The sequence below is a fragment of the Petromyzon marinus genome, chromosome 8 (assembly GCF_048934315.1).
Source record: "Petromyzon marinus isolate PM22_M1 ecotype Great Lakes invasive population chromosome 8, UKy_Petmar_22M1.pri1.0, whole genome shotgun sequence".
Taxonomy (NCBI): Eukaryota; Metazoa; Chordata; class Hyperoartia; order Petromyzontiformes; family Petromyzontidae; genus Petromyzon; species Petromyzon marinus.
Genome location: NC_133674.1, coordinates 17,683,857 through 17,696,727, shown reverse-complemented (window position 1 = coordinate 17,696,727; position 12,871 = coordinate 17,683,857). Strand labels below are relative to the sequence as shown.

The following is a 12,871-nucleotide window of genomic DNA, read 5'->3' as shown; positions in this document are numbered from 1 at the left end:
TAGAGGAAGTGTTAAACGCAAAAACAAATTAATTACCTGAAGCCACAAGACATTCTGAGGACAAAAATATGCAAGCTGGATATGCTTCACAAAAAAATGAATATACAGAACTTTTTAGTATCATTTTGGAAAGAATGAGATGAGAAATTGGAGAATGTAACACAGAAATTATTAAAGATATAGTGAACCATGGGAACATGAAAGCAGTAAAAAAGGAGATTGATTTGAAATATATTAATAATAGCACTTAGGGATGAATTTGGATAACAAATGATCAGCATAGAATCTTAAAATTAGTGGAGTAAATTTTTGCACATCGCGATAGCAAAAAAACAAATCAAACTTGATATTGAAGTTCCAGATATCACACTCGAAGTGAATGATCCTTTAGAGCATTAAAACTAGGAAAGCTCCTGGACCAGATAATACAACTGTGAAAATTACCAAAGAAACAGGACACGTTGTTGGAGCCAAACTACTGGACTTCTTTACTAAATGTTAAATTAGATTAAACCGCATTCATGGAATGATGCGTCAGTGTTTTCTTGCATTTAAAAAAGACTATCTTAAATAATTGTAGGAAGTGTTTCTTTACCATTTTAGCTTCATAGGCTATGTAAATGCATTACAATGAGTGAAAACTAATGCGGCCAACTAAGCTCTCACAAACCAAGTAAGAAATAAAATGTGTTTTGATATAATGCAGCCATTTATATAAAAAAATGGAACGGCTGTATGCAGATGACATGAAGAAATTAGCAGAATTCTTGTGAGAAATTGAGTCGAACAAGAAAAAACGTGCTTTGGTAAAGGTTATTCAAAATAACACAAGATGTTTTACCTCAATTGTTTTTGGGAAACAAAGGCATGCATATAAATGGAGACAAAATTAAGCATGTTAGGAGAACACAGTATTGGACGCAGAGGTGGAGTGATGAGTCAGATGGATTGTGGCATTCCAGGACCTGACGGAAGGAGATGGTGTGAGGAGGCCTTCATCCAGCAGCAAATAGAACACTGCCAGTGCTGTTCATGATGACAAGACTGCTTTGTGAATAAGGCATTAAGTCAAACTTTATCTCAACTAGGTCTCAGCCTCATTTTCAACTTGGTCATACTTGTGTCCTCTCAACTTTCATAGTTGTAACTTAATGTTTAATAGAGACATAGCGTTCACGTTTAATTCATATTCAAGGAGTAATCGGCGTGCGGGCGGGCGGGCACCAGGCTTGTGTCAATTTATACATCACGATGGCTCAGCTGAGCCCCACCCACTACAGCATTTCCATTCTTGCCGAGTGTGTTGTCATCAGCTTGGCGTATTTTAGTTGCAGCGCATAAGGATGGAGTATACAAATGAAGCTCCTCCTGACCTTAGAAAGAAAAAAACTTTTAACCGTTAGATTTTCAGAACATTCCGTGAATTGTTATGTTGTTTAAGACCCCGTATATTTGGGCGATACAGTGGATGCTGGATATAACGACACCCCTTGGGAGCAAAGCAGGATACGCTTTAACTGTGAAGTGTGCTCTTTCAGAAGTTTCCCTTGGCTTTTCTGCCACCAGTGTAATGTAAGCATGTGTTGCTTATAGTAGTTGAGCTTATATCCAGCTTCTGCTGCATATTAGAGCTATAAAGATGTGCCTATCGATTCGTAAGCTCATGATACATCCATCAATCCCATGTGTAAGAATCCGAAATAATATTTTCATATGTGGAATGTAATAGATTGCATGACCTCTGCAGCGATACGATTTGCTGGGAGGGTAAATAGTTATAGATCTGCTCTATACATAAGTTGTTTGATATTAGGTTGAATGGTCAAACATAACAATTATAACTTTTGTACATCAATGGTTTTGTGTAATTTAGTCTCTCCTGCAGATAATGTGATGCAATCGTGTTGAGAAGCAGAATTTTAAACACTCACATAATCATTTTAACCTTGTTGGTATTGATTTTAGTTCATACCTACCAAAAAATAAGTGACACAGATTCTTCACCAAATATTTTGGAAATAACAGTTCTGTCGTGCAAAATTTTAAAATGTTCCATGTTTTAATTTTTTGTTGCATTACAGGAGTGGTCGAACGGGTTGGCACCAGCTGTATCCTCGAGTTTATATAAAACTGTGTTTCCTGCAGGGAAAAAAACATGCAGGATAGATGGCACACAAAAGGGCGCTTGGTACGGTTGGGAGTAGTTCCTCCCATTATTCACACGTGGAGATGAGAACAAAGGGCATGGTGCCAGAAAAAACGAAGCAGGGTGCACCTAAAAAGGCAATACAGTACACGGAGCCATGCTGTTTTGACTTCTCATTTATCAAATCACACTGTGGAACATTGAAAACAATCCTGGAGAGTGTGATGACGATACCCCCCCCCTTAGTCCTGTGGACATAAAGTAGGTCAGGGAATCATCAAATTTCATTCTTGCAGTACCCCCCCCCCCACTGCAGTCAACCTGTCCACATTCACCAATGTTCTCCATTCAAAATAGATTTTAAGTGGTTACACATTCCACTGAAATCTTGCAGCATGATGGGATACAAAACATGGCATTTGAGAAACCACGTCTTAACCTATTAACTTGACTGTGATGGGGCATTCATCAGCATTGTGGTTGTTGCCCTCTTGCTGTGCATGGCTCAGTGTGCGTGTTGAGGCCGAGGGTTCAGTGAAGGAAAAAACTGAGAAAAATGGAGCGATTGAGACTTCGGACCAAGAGAGCGAATCAAGCGATGCAGAGCAAAAGGAAGATTGCAAGAAGAAAAAACAGAAGGTTGGCTTCAGGGATCGCAGGGTAGGTCGAATATGATTTTGTTCTCTATAAAAACCCACCAGTGCAATGGGATATCGTGTTTTGTATATGCAAAGTGCTTATTTTAGTTTATGAGTGCAATCACATTCAGCTACCATGTGAAAGGTGGCAACTAAAATATGTATATTCATAGAACCCTTTTGTCCATATGCCACAGCTCCGAGCAGCTTGCAAATGTGGTGTTGCAGGAACTGATTTGATCATAAAATTTTTATAAAATATTGATAGACCAATTTCCCTATACTCTATCTAAAATTATTTTTCCAAGCAGTAGACATTCTCGATTAAATTTCTGCATCACAGGTTTAAGATGTATACAGTATATGAAGCCGTGTAAATATATGGGTTTTAATTATGTTTAACATCAGTTGGTTTTGATATTTAATTGATTCAATTTTACACTCAAGGTGAAAATGATCATTTTGTTGATTAGTTAATTATGCAAGCGTGCAACAATCCGTCACACAGTGCTAGCTGCGTGCGGTTTATTCAAATCCTTTTAACACAGATATTTGCCATTTCATATTCTTTTGCGTTTAAAATGTTGTGCTCGAGGTGATCATTTTGTGGATTAATATGTTTACATAAACGTGTGACCATCTATCACGCTGTGTGAGAAAAATTGTGTTGGCTGCACTTGGGTTATTGATATATTTCTCATGAGCACAGATAGTATGTGTCCTAAAATCGGTTGACCTGTAAGCCCCACAGGGACACTATTAAATGTGAAGCATTAGTTGTGACAAGCATTCACCAGTTTCATTACTTTATGCAACCTCATTTTACTGAAGATGTATGGGGAAAAGCTCATTATATTCAACTCCCCGATCTCATTTGCATGTTGTTCTTTCGCTATCAGTAATCGTCCCATTTATCATTACCCTATTGTAGCAGGAACGGTGAAATTGGAGTACAGTTGTCTGTTCATGAGGATCTTATGAATGTTATCATGATGCTCTGTTAAAATAGAATATCATAACAGTCCAGTATTGGGTGAAGGCATCTCTACTTCGTGTTGGTCATGGGTTCTTTTTTTGAACCATATTTGACCCTGCTTGTCAGTGTGGGTGGCTGCTGGGGGTCACTCAGACTGGTTCAGATATAATTTGCCACCAATGGTTAGCCATGGCCCGGAATGAAATTCGGGTTACTTTGTTTGTAATACATTGCAATGCCTATAGCACTACCATCCCATCTCCTGGTGTTACAATACAGTGTTGGGAAATTATTGCACGTTTAACATGTAAATATCATATGACTTATAAAAGTGGAAGGACAAAATACGTGCTATGTTGAGACTAATTTCAGTTCAACCAGATAAAACTTGTACCCACTATCTGGTTACTTATGTGTCTTACATTAGACAATGTAATAATATTTTTAAAAAACTTTTTTTAAAAACATGCTTTAATGAAATGTACCGTACTCGTAATGGCAGAACTCCACGACTCCAAGAAGTGGCCGCAAAGCTTGCCATAACGTAAGGGACTGTGGTGATTTACAACCAACGTTAGTTAAGCGTGGACAATTAAACCCAAGCCGAAACATAACATATAAAAATGAATGTTAAAAAATACTTTTTTTTGATAGAATATAGTATTGTCATCAGTATGACATAGGTATACCAAGTTTGCAGTCGATACCACATTGGGAAGTGGGTTAAAATTGAGTTACAAAATTTAAGGATACGACAACAACAACAACAACAGTGAGTTAAATAAAAGCGTGTAAAAATAATTACAATTTCAATCAAACATAATTACTGTTCCAACTAAAATGTAAACATTACATGTTTGTCATCGACAATTCTCCAGCTTTGTAGGTCTACCAATTACAGTACATCTTGGAGTGGATTGATCATTGCAGACAGTTAATCAGTAGATGTGCATGGAGAATCTTAAACTTTATTATTTGCATATCAAATTGTACTGAACAAGCTTGTGGGTTGAGAACATGAGCCAACTTGTACTTTTGAATAGACCTGAGGAAAGACAGGTAGGTATGGAGGTATTTGATTTATCTTTATAATGGATAAATAGTGCTGGCTTTTTACAGCAAATAAAACATTGATTTTAAATAATCCTGTTCTTTCTCACCTCTTTCAACCAGCGAATCCTGTCAGCGCTGCAGTTTTTCCATCGGGTCAAATGGTTCAGGACTCCCTGCTATTCAATTCAGCCCTCGGGATACTGTAATGCACTCATTACAGACACTGCAGCTATTAAACCCCCTTTTCTTCTCACGGTGAAATATACCGGCGAACCAGAAAGGGGCTAATGCAGCATGCCCTCCTTGTCCTATTTTTACCGTAACAGCACAAACCGCTTGGGGGGGAAACCATAGAAGCCCTAATTATAAAATCAAACCACAGTTTGAAGTGACAGTACCGGTAGCCTTTAGATTTCTGCAGTGCTGCATTGTTTCCCTTTTACTGTATTTAAAGTGTGCACTATTTGTATAATAATCTTGAGTGTTGGAAAATACTTTTTTTTGTTCCAAGGTTTGCAAGTTCAAATCAAGCCTCAGCTTCCTAACACTGTCCTACAGGGATATGAATAATTAAGCACAATCTTTTTTTTTTAGAGCTGCATGGTGTTGCCATATTTTTCTAAGACTTTTTTCATTTTCTGAATACCTTCCCTAGGATAACCCTTTAGAGAAATGGTAGGAATAACTGATCTAAAACTACCCTCATTAAATTGGTTCAGATTATATTGCAGTAATTAATTTGATCCTGATTACATTTCTCCAAAACGGAAAAAAGTGAAATACAGTAATGTGATTGTGCTGTTTTTTGGCAAGGTTATAGGTATTAGCTGTTGCAGTTCAGATGATTGAATGTTTTTCTACCCCAAAGAGGGTTACATGTTTGAAGAGTTCTATCAAAATGTTTTTCGTTATAAATGAATATCGTAAAGGCATGCACGTATAAACACGTTCTAATATTTGCTATACGTAGCTGTTCAGAATGATTTATAACATGGAAACTGTTGACCTTCCAAAACTAATAAAATGCCACTTTCAGGAGAAAAATGTGAATATATTTCAATTGCAGTAAACAAACATAGAATATGCATATATAATAGTGTAGTAGTGCTTCAATATTAAATAATTATTTCTACATCCAAAATATTTCAGGTGTAAGTATGTGCTTTATACTTGTTAACATTTTCTTTGGAATTAGCTGTTAAATGCAAAACGCTGTTGAAAACTGACAGAATTTAAATTGCTGTTTAAATGAAAATATGTATTTTACCACATGCAGCTTGTTTGCAATGAAGTTCATTCTTTGGGTCTTGTGGTAAAGTCACGTAGCTGGGTTCAAAGAAAATAACAATAACAACTACGACGTTTCGATCACGAAATGTAGTAGTTATTTAGTTATTTTCTCTCTACGTGACTTTACCGAAAGACCCAAAGAATGAATTCCTGCAGTCACAAAAGCTTTATGTCGCGATGCAATGAAGTGGTTTACACTTGCTGTTGGGAAGTTTAGACATTGCAGACATTCTTGCCAAATTCGTCTGTGACATTGGGTCATGATGCACTTCTCTTGATAAAGTAGTATGGTAAGGTACATGAGTATAATCCCATGGTATGTAAGTACATCAAATAAAAACAATGCAAATGTGACGGCAAAGTGAATTGGTAATTTACATGAATGTGCATAAACGGAGAGAACTAGGATTTATTACTCAAGTTGAGTGGGCTCCAAAGAGTTTTTAAGTTTCAGAATTAAAAGCCTAAAATATAGGGCTAGTGTTTTCCACAAATTAAGTTAATTACATTAAAATGTATATGTTTTTAACCCAAAAAACCTCATGTTTATGATTGGGGTGTGCCACTCAGGTAATTTCATTGTCATGTGTGGCTTTCATTGGACATATATTCCTCAAGTACAATTGCAGTACGGTTTGTGCCAATATTACCCATATATTGTGGTGACAAAAATCGATTTCACTGCCCCAATTCTGAGCTAATGTTTTCTTTCGCTGATTAATTAAATGTAACAAATAAAGATGCTGCTCTTTACACAATGTTCTTTTCTAGTCATGCATTGCATTTTAAATTTTCCCCACAATTCAAAGAGCATCTGTCGCAGACAGCGTCGTAGCAATATATGTTAGCAGCAAATTTGGTAATTTAAATCTCTTTATAGATGACCGTGTCCTTTTTTTCACATTTTTTAGACAGTAATATGAAGATGTCTTGGGTAATAATTTATTTGGCACTTATAATTTCTAAACATATCCCCAAGTTTAACCATTAAAATGTGTAGCCATTTCCTAAATTAATACTTTCTGGAACCTTCTCACAGCATGCCAGTTGTAAACAACATGCATACTGTAATTTCTGTTTTATTAAAACAATGAGAGCATGTTCATGCCTGGCTTACCAGCATAGTGTCAAACGTGTGGTTATTAGCGCATTATCATTATCGGCTTAGATTTTTTGTCACAGCTTGCTTTAGGCTAACACAATTATATTTTTAATATGAAAAATAGAAGCGATAACATAAACAATATTCGGCTCATCCATTGCAAGAGGAATCTGTTCTTGTGGATGTGAGAGCTTTTGAGATATTCAAAGTAGCTAATACACGCTGTTGCCTTGCACAAATAACAAAAAATCTTCAATCTAAATTGGCCAAAAATCTTTGTGGGGGGGGGGGGGAAGAAAAGAGTGAGCCTAAATTTACAACATTTTTTATGCTTTTCATTATTTTTCATTTTTTAAACCTGAACTCTATATATTTAAACTGTGATTACTTGCGCACAACCTAACCGTGGTGCGTTGTAATCCGTCTCTTTTGGGATTGAGAGCTTTGTTTTTATCAACCACACGAGCAAAGCAGTATTGAGCCACTGGCGTCGTGGTATATTGGCTGTCTCTTTGAGGTCATTCATTCAGTCTGTGCTGACTAAGGAAAACCTGGCTAAGCATGTAGGTCTGTCTGGAATGACCAATTACTCAATTGTGTGCTCTACCTAATACACTTTGATCAGCTGCTGTTTATGGCCACAGCACTTTCCTGAATAACACCAATGACCTCATTTTAACCTAAATGTAGTTTGTACCGAAAAGCATTCACCCTTATGTAAGTACATCATATTTGATGGGTTTTGGAGCAAGCACATGCCTTCTCAAAATGTTTCTTTTATAGTCGGGCTGCAAACAGCTGAGTGACAGGGCATTATTATTAATGTCCCTTCATTAATCCACTGGTTGATAAAGGCCTCCACATGCCACGTCAGAAAATGGTATATTTGTTTTGCCATAACTCGCCATTCTGGTCAGTGCTGGTTGAAGGGGATAAGCCCAGGACCGGTTCGGATAACTCTCCACTGATGTTACCTGTGACCAGAAATCTAATTCGGGTCGCTGGGTTCGTAACGCAGCACGCCAACCACTGCCTTCGCCGCTGTCCCCGTGAAAGGGGATAATTGTTGCCAAGTCCTATAAAAGCAGGATACTTTCCGCTGCATTGTGATTTATTATCGGTATACATGCTGATCCTGCCTCTACAAGCAGAGGCTTATACAGCGTCTTGAAATGTTTTCCTGTACAACAATTGAACAATCGGGTTCAAGGGCCCGACCGTTACACACGGTTGGTCTCGAGTGTTGCTTGCAATATAAGTTGGAGGCTCTAAAATACATTCATCCATGTGATTGTATTCAGGCACATGGAGCACATTTTGTTCCACACATGAGGTACTGTACGTGGGGAAGAGACCTGAAAGGTGTAACATGACTATCAAGAGGTGTAAATGATTTGTCCAACACGTTTTGACTGCTATGTCGAATTGCAGGGGATTGAACTACAATGTTACTGTATATCAATTGGACATGTACTGTATGTACGTACATGTGGAATTATTCGGTACATTACCGTGCCCTGCTAATGTTTGAATCTACTACTACAGGCCTGGCTTAAATAATTATTGAATGGTGTATCGTTTGGGCACATAGCATTAACGTCTTTAACTTTGATCTAATGGTGTATAAATGTCCTAATTTATTAGCCAATTTATCAAGTAACTTTGCTTCACCTAATATTAAGCACATTCATGTCATAGCTTTGAATATAGCTAGAGTTTAATTTTATGCCTCTGGAATAGTAGGCAACTGCAGTTGCTTTATATTGATGTATTGATTGGTATTACAACATCACATTTCAGTTGCCATGTGACCAAAGTATGCGTGTTAACCACAGTTCCTGAATGATATGACACGTTAGGATGTGCAATGTTGCATTGCTGAATTGGCACATTGCAAATCATGCCGAGACACTACTTAAGGCAATTTTATCCTGTTTCCATAACATTGTTACTCCCCTTTGTGCATGTAGACATATCCGAAAAGTTGCATTCCACAACAGGCAGTACAGTAAGGTACTTATATTTTTTAAACTAAATTAGCTGTCACCTATCGTATTAGCTAATTAAAACATGTTCGTACAGCGAATTGAAGTTGGCAATTTAGTTTATAGTAATACAGACATTAAGCCCATAATGCATCTACAACACACGCACTATTGCGATTCGATGGCTTATGAAATGTTTTACTTCAATTATATTTAAGCAATAAAAAAGTGCATGGTTTACATTATTTTGCAAGTCATTCACACTGTTCTGTGATGTCCTCTGCCTATTTATCAACTCTGTATACCGTACAGGCAAAACCTGCTGGTGTGAATTTTACGTGTGAAAAGTAATTGACTGTCAGATGTTTGCCTCTTTCTTTCCAGGTGATCGAGTACGAAAACCGCATTCGGGCCTTCTCGACGCCAGATAAAATTTTCCGCTACTTTGCAACGCTTAAAATTTACAATGAGAGCGGCGAGTCGGACGTGTTCATGACACCTCAGGACTTTGTGCGCTCGATTACACCCAACGAGAAGCAGCCTGAAAGTGAGCTGCCACCAGCACAATGTCATTAGAACGTTACAGTTTGTTTTAAGGTCACGCCAATAATCTTGTTTTAGCAGTGAGCGGTGGAGGGTACTGAAATTGCTGTCTGAAATGCGCTTGTAATTGTGAGCGGTCTCTGCATTTCCCAGTGTGAAGATAGTCTCATCTGCCTATGACCCTCTCCTGTCTGTAATGTGGCTTGAATCACCGTTTTTAATTTAGTAATGTAAATCCCTCGCTTCCATTTTGTCCCTGTGATGCATACAATTGCACTGTTTGTGACATCTTGAGATACAGTTACATTTAGACTATGAAACGAAATTATATTTTTATGTTTTGTAATGTTGAAAACAGGAGCATGTAAATGGAATAGATATAAAGGTAACTATATATACTATAAATAAACAATACTTTGTTTTGTCTTATAAAAAAATGCATTGAGTTGCTTTAGCATTTAAAGTTGGATGAATGTTTTTATGAAATTATAAAGCTTAATGCATGGATTAATTCATTTGCATCGCTGAAGGAAAAACAATGTAGTTAAAATTCTATGCCTTAAATACGGAAAGCTCTCTCTGGCTTCTGAATATAACACAAAACAGCAGGTATCTGAGCCAAGGGAATGGTTATGCCAGAGTGCTTTTCCCCCATGACTGATTTTGACTGAATTAGCTTGGAATTGTACTTTTCAAGGGCCTAACCTTGGTGCAATTTTTTGTATGGATTACAACATTGAATTATCTTAAATGCTTGCAATTTAAACAAATATGTAATCTCGAACGAATTTTAAATACTCAACCTGCTCATAATAATCTTCTCTCTATATATAAAAGGGAAATTTGTGATTGTGTGTCTGTTCAAAATGGTTGGAGTACTTCCCGACATGCAACAAACTTGAAATTTGCCATGTGGGTACTTTCCAGACTGTACACCATGCAAAAATGATAAAAATAGACTTTGGTATATTTTTTTTTTTGGGGGGGGGGGGCTCAATAATGCACGGCAAGTGAGCTGTGACGTCACATCTGTCATGTGACCCGCGCATGCGTAGTGCTTAGCGCGCTACGAACCCGGCGACCCGAGTTCGATTCCCGCTCACGGCCACCACCGGTGACAATTATTTGAACCGGTCCTGGGCCTCCCCTAGGTCGACTCAGCCTCAAACGAGTAACTGGTGTGGTGTGTGAACATCGCCACTGGGGAGCCAAAGGCGGCCGGGCGTCGTGAATCCAAGTCCTGGGCGAAGCCCGGAAGTAAAGCTAGTTGATTTATAAAATATAAATGCAACCATTATTTTGGACATGTTTTGGCACTTAGAAAATAGCATACACCTTTTAATGCTTTTTTGTGTTTCCTCTTGGAAAGTTTGCATGAGCATACCATTCCATCAATAAATAAAAATACATCACATGTACAAATTAAATTTTGATTTAAAGCTTTCGTGACTGCAGTAATTCATATTCTTAGTTCTTTCGGTAAAGTCACGTTGAAGGGAAACAATAAAATAAAATATATAAAACAATAAAAAATTATCACGACGTTTTGACCATAACACAAACGGTCGTCATCAGGTGTTTGTGTTATGGTCGAAACGTCGTGAGAATTTTTTATTGTTTTTTTATATATTTTATAATTTTATTGTTTCCCTTCAACGTGACTTTACCGAAAGAACTAAGAATATGTACAAATTAATTTTAAAAATGTAGGCGCAGCTTAACATTTTAAAACTGGATTTTTTTTTTTAGAATGGTAATATTGTCATAAAAGTATTAAAAAAACAGGCCAACTAATAGTAATTATAATATAATACTTAAAACACTTCAAGTATGATTTAGCCATGGCTCTGTTGTGGTGTAATCGTAAGGGTTACTGGACTTTGCAATGCAGAGGGTATGGGTCCGGTTGGTCGTTGCATGGCAATTGAAATAATGGTGCAAGTTTTTAACTTACCCCACCACCTCTGTTTACCCAGCAGTATGAATTGGTGTGCCACAATTAATCGATTGACAGGTTGTGCATGGTGGTATGAAGTGTTAAGTACTCCCACCTCCTTTAAAAGACATTTGGTGAGTGGGAAAAGTAGACCCAACCGTACTGGACAACTGTGAAAAAGAGCTTCTTAGCTCATCGGATTTCTCAAGGATAAAAATTCTGATTCCAATTCTGATCTCGTGGAGGCGCTACTGCTAGCAGTGGCGTGAGAAAGCTGTTGCAGGGCTTCACCTTTACACCTCTTATTTAAAACATGTACGTGTTTTAATATGCAGAATGAGGGAATCCTTTCAAGCAAATTGCTTTTTGTTTGTATGGCTATTGGTGAAAGCCAGCTGCACATTCTAACTTTACAATGCACCTTTGTCTGCATTTTGCACCACTGATCCTGAGCATTCTGTGAAACAGCGGTCAATCAACGATATCATTAATAAGGGAGCATCATATAATTATATACTAATTGCTTGTTGCTGTCAGCACAGGACATGCTCGATAGGGAAACTGGCTGATATTTTATTAATGAGGAGTGACCCGGTTATTCTTTCATCCAAAGTGATGAATGTTTTACTTCAACTAAAAGTAATTTGATCCAAAAGCAATGTTTTGTTTTCAATTGTAAGTTCTAAATTAACTATTTCAATTAAAAATGATCGACCACTAAAGTTTGTTACATTGCAGACATATGACGCTAAAGATTCGGGCCTGAGGCGGTCCGATCCAAACTTGAGGCATCCTTAAGAAGCAAAACAATACGTGCATTACCATATGACAATACAACTTCATATTACAAAGGAAATGTGACTTTCAAGCATTGGCTGCAGGGAGTCAACATGATTGGAAAATGGAGCAAAAGATGAAAACTGTGCAAAGAAGTGAAGATGGGTGCACGGTTGACATTACGCTAACATAAAAAATCAACATGGATCAGAGGACCCACGCAGGCATCATCTTGACTATTCGGAAAAGTAAAATTAGGCTTGGACATGGCACTCAACGGGATGATGGTCGATGGTTGTGACAAATGACTGAGCAGCAGTCGAAAGAGGGAACATGTCTGAGAGATCATTCACCGGGGATATGGAGCGATGAAATGAAGTGGACGGGCTTGATGTATTATTGCACCTCAAGCCTATGAGAGATGG

At 37.6% G+C, this 12,871-nt stretch overlaps 1 protein-coding gene across 5 annotated transcripts in view; it reads left to right on the top strand.

Annotated features, from left to right (window-relative positions):
* Nucleotides 1-12,871, top strand: part of MICU1 (mitochondrial calcium uptake 1) — a 47,071-nt gene that overhangs the window by 11,870 nt on the left and 22,330 nt on the right. For all 5 annotated transcript variants that reach the window (XM_032950003.2, XM_032950001.2, XM_032950002.2 and 2 more), the window contains 2 exons: nucleotides 2,656-2,806; nucleotides 9,575-9,737. In XM_032950003.2, coding sequence (XP_032805894.1) covers nucleotides 2,656-2,806; nucleotides 9,575-9,737 — 314 coding nt within the window. The remainder of the gene's footprint in view (nucleotides 1-2,655; nucleotides 2,807-9,574; nucleotides 9,738-12,871) is intronic.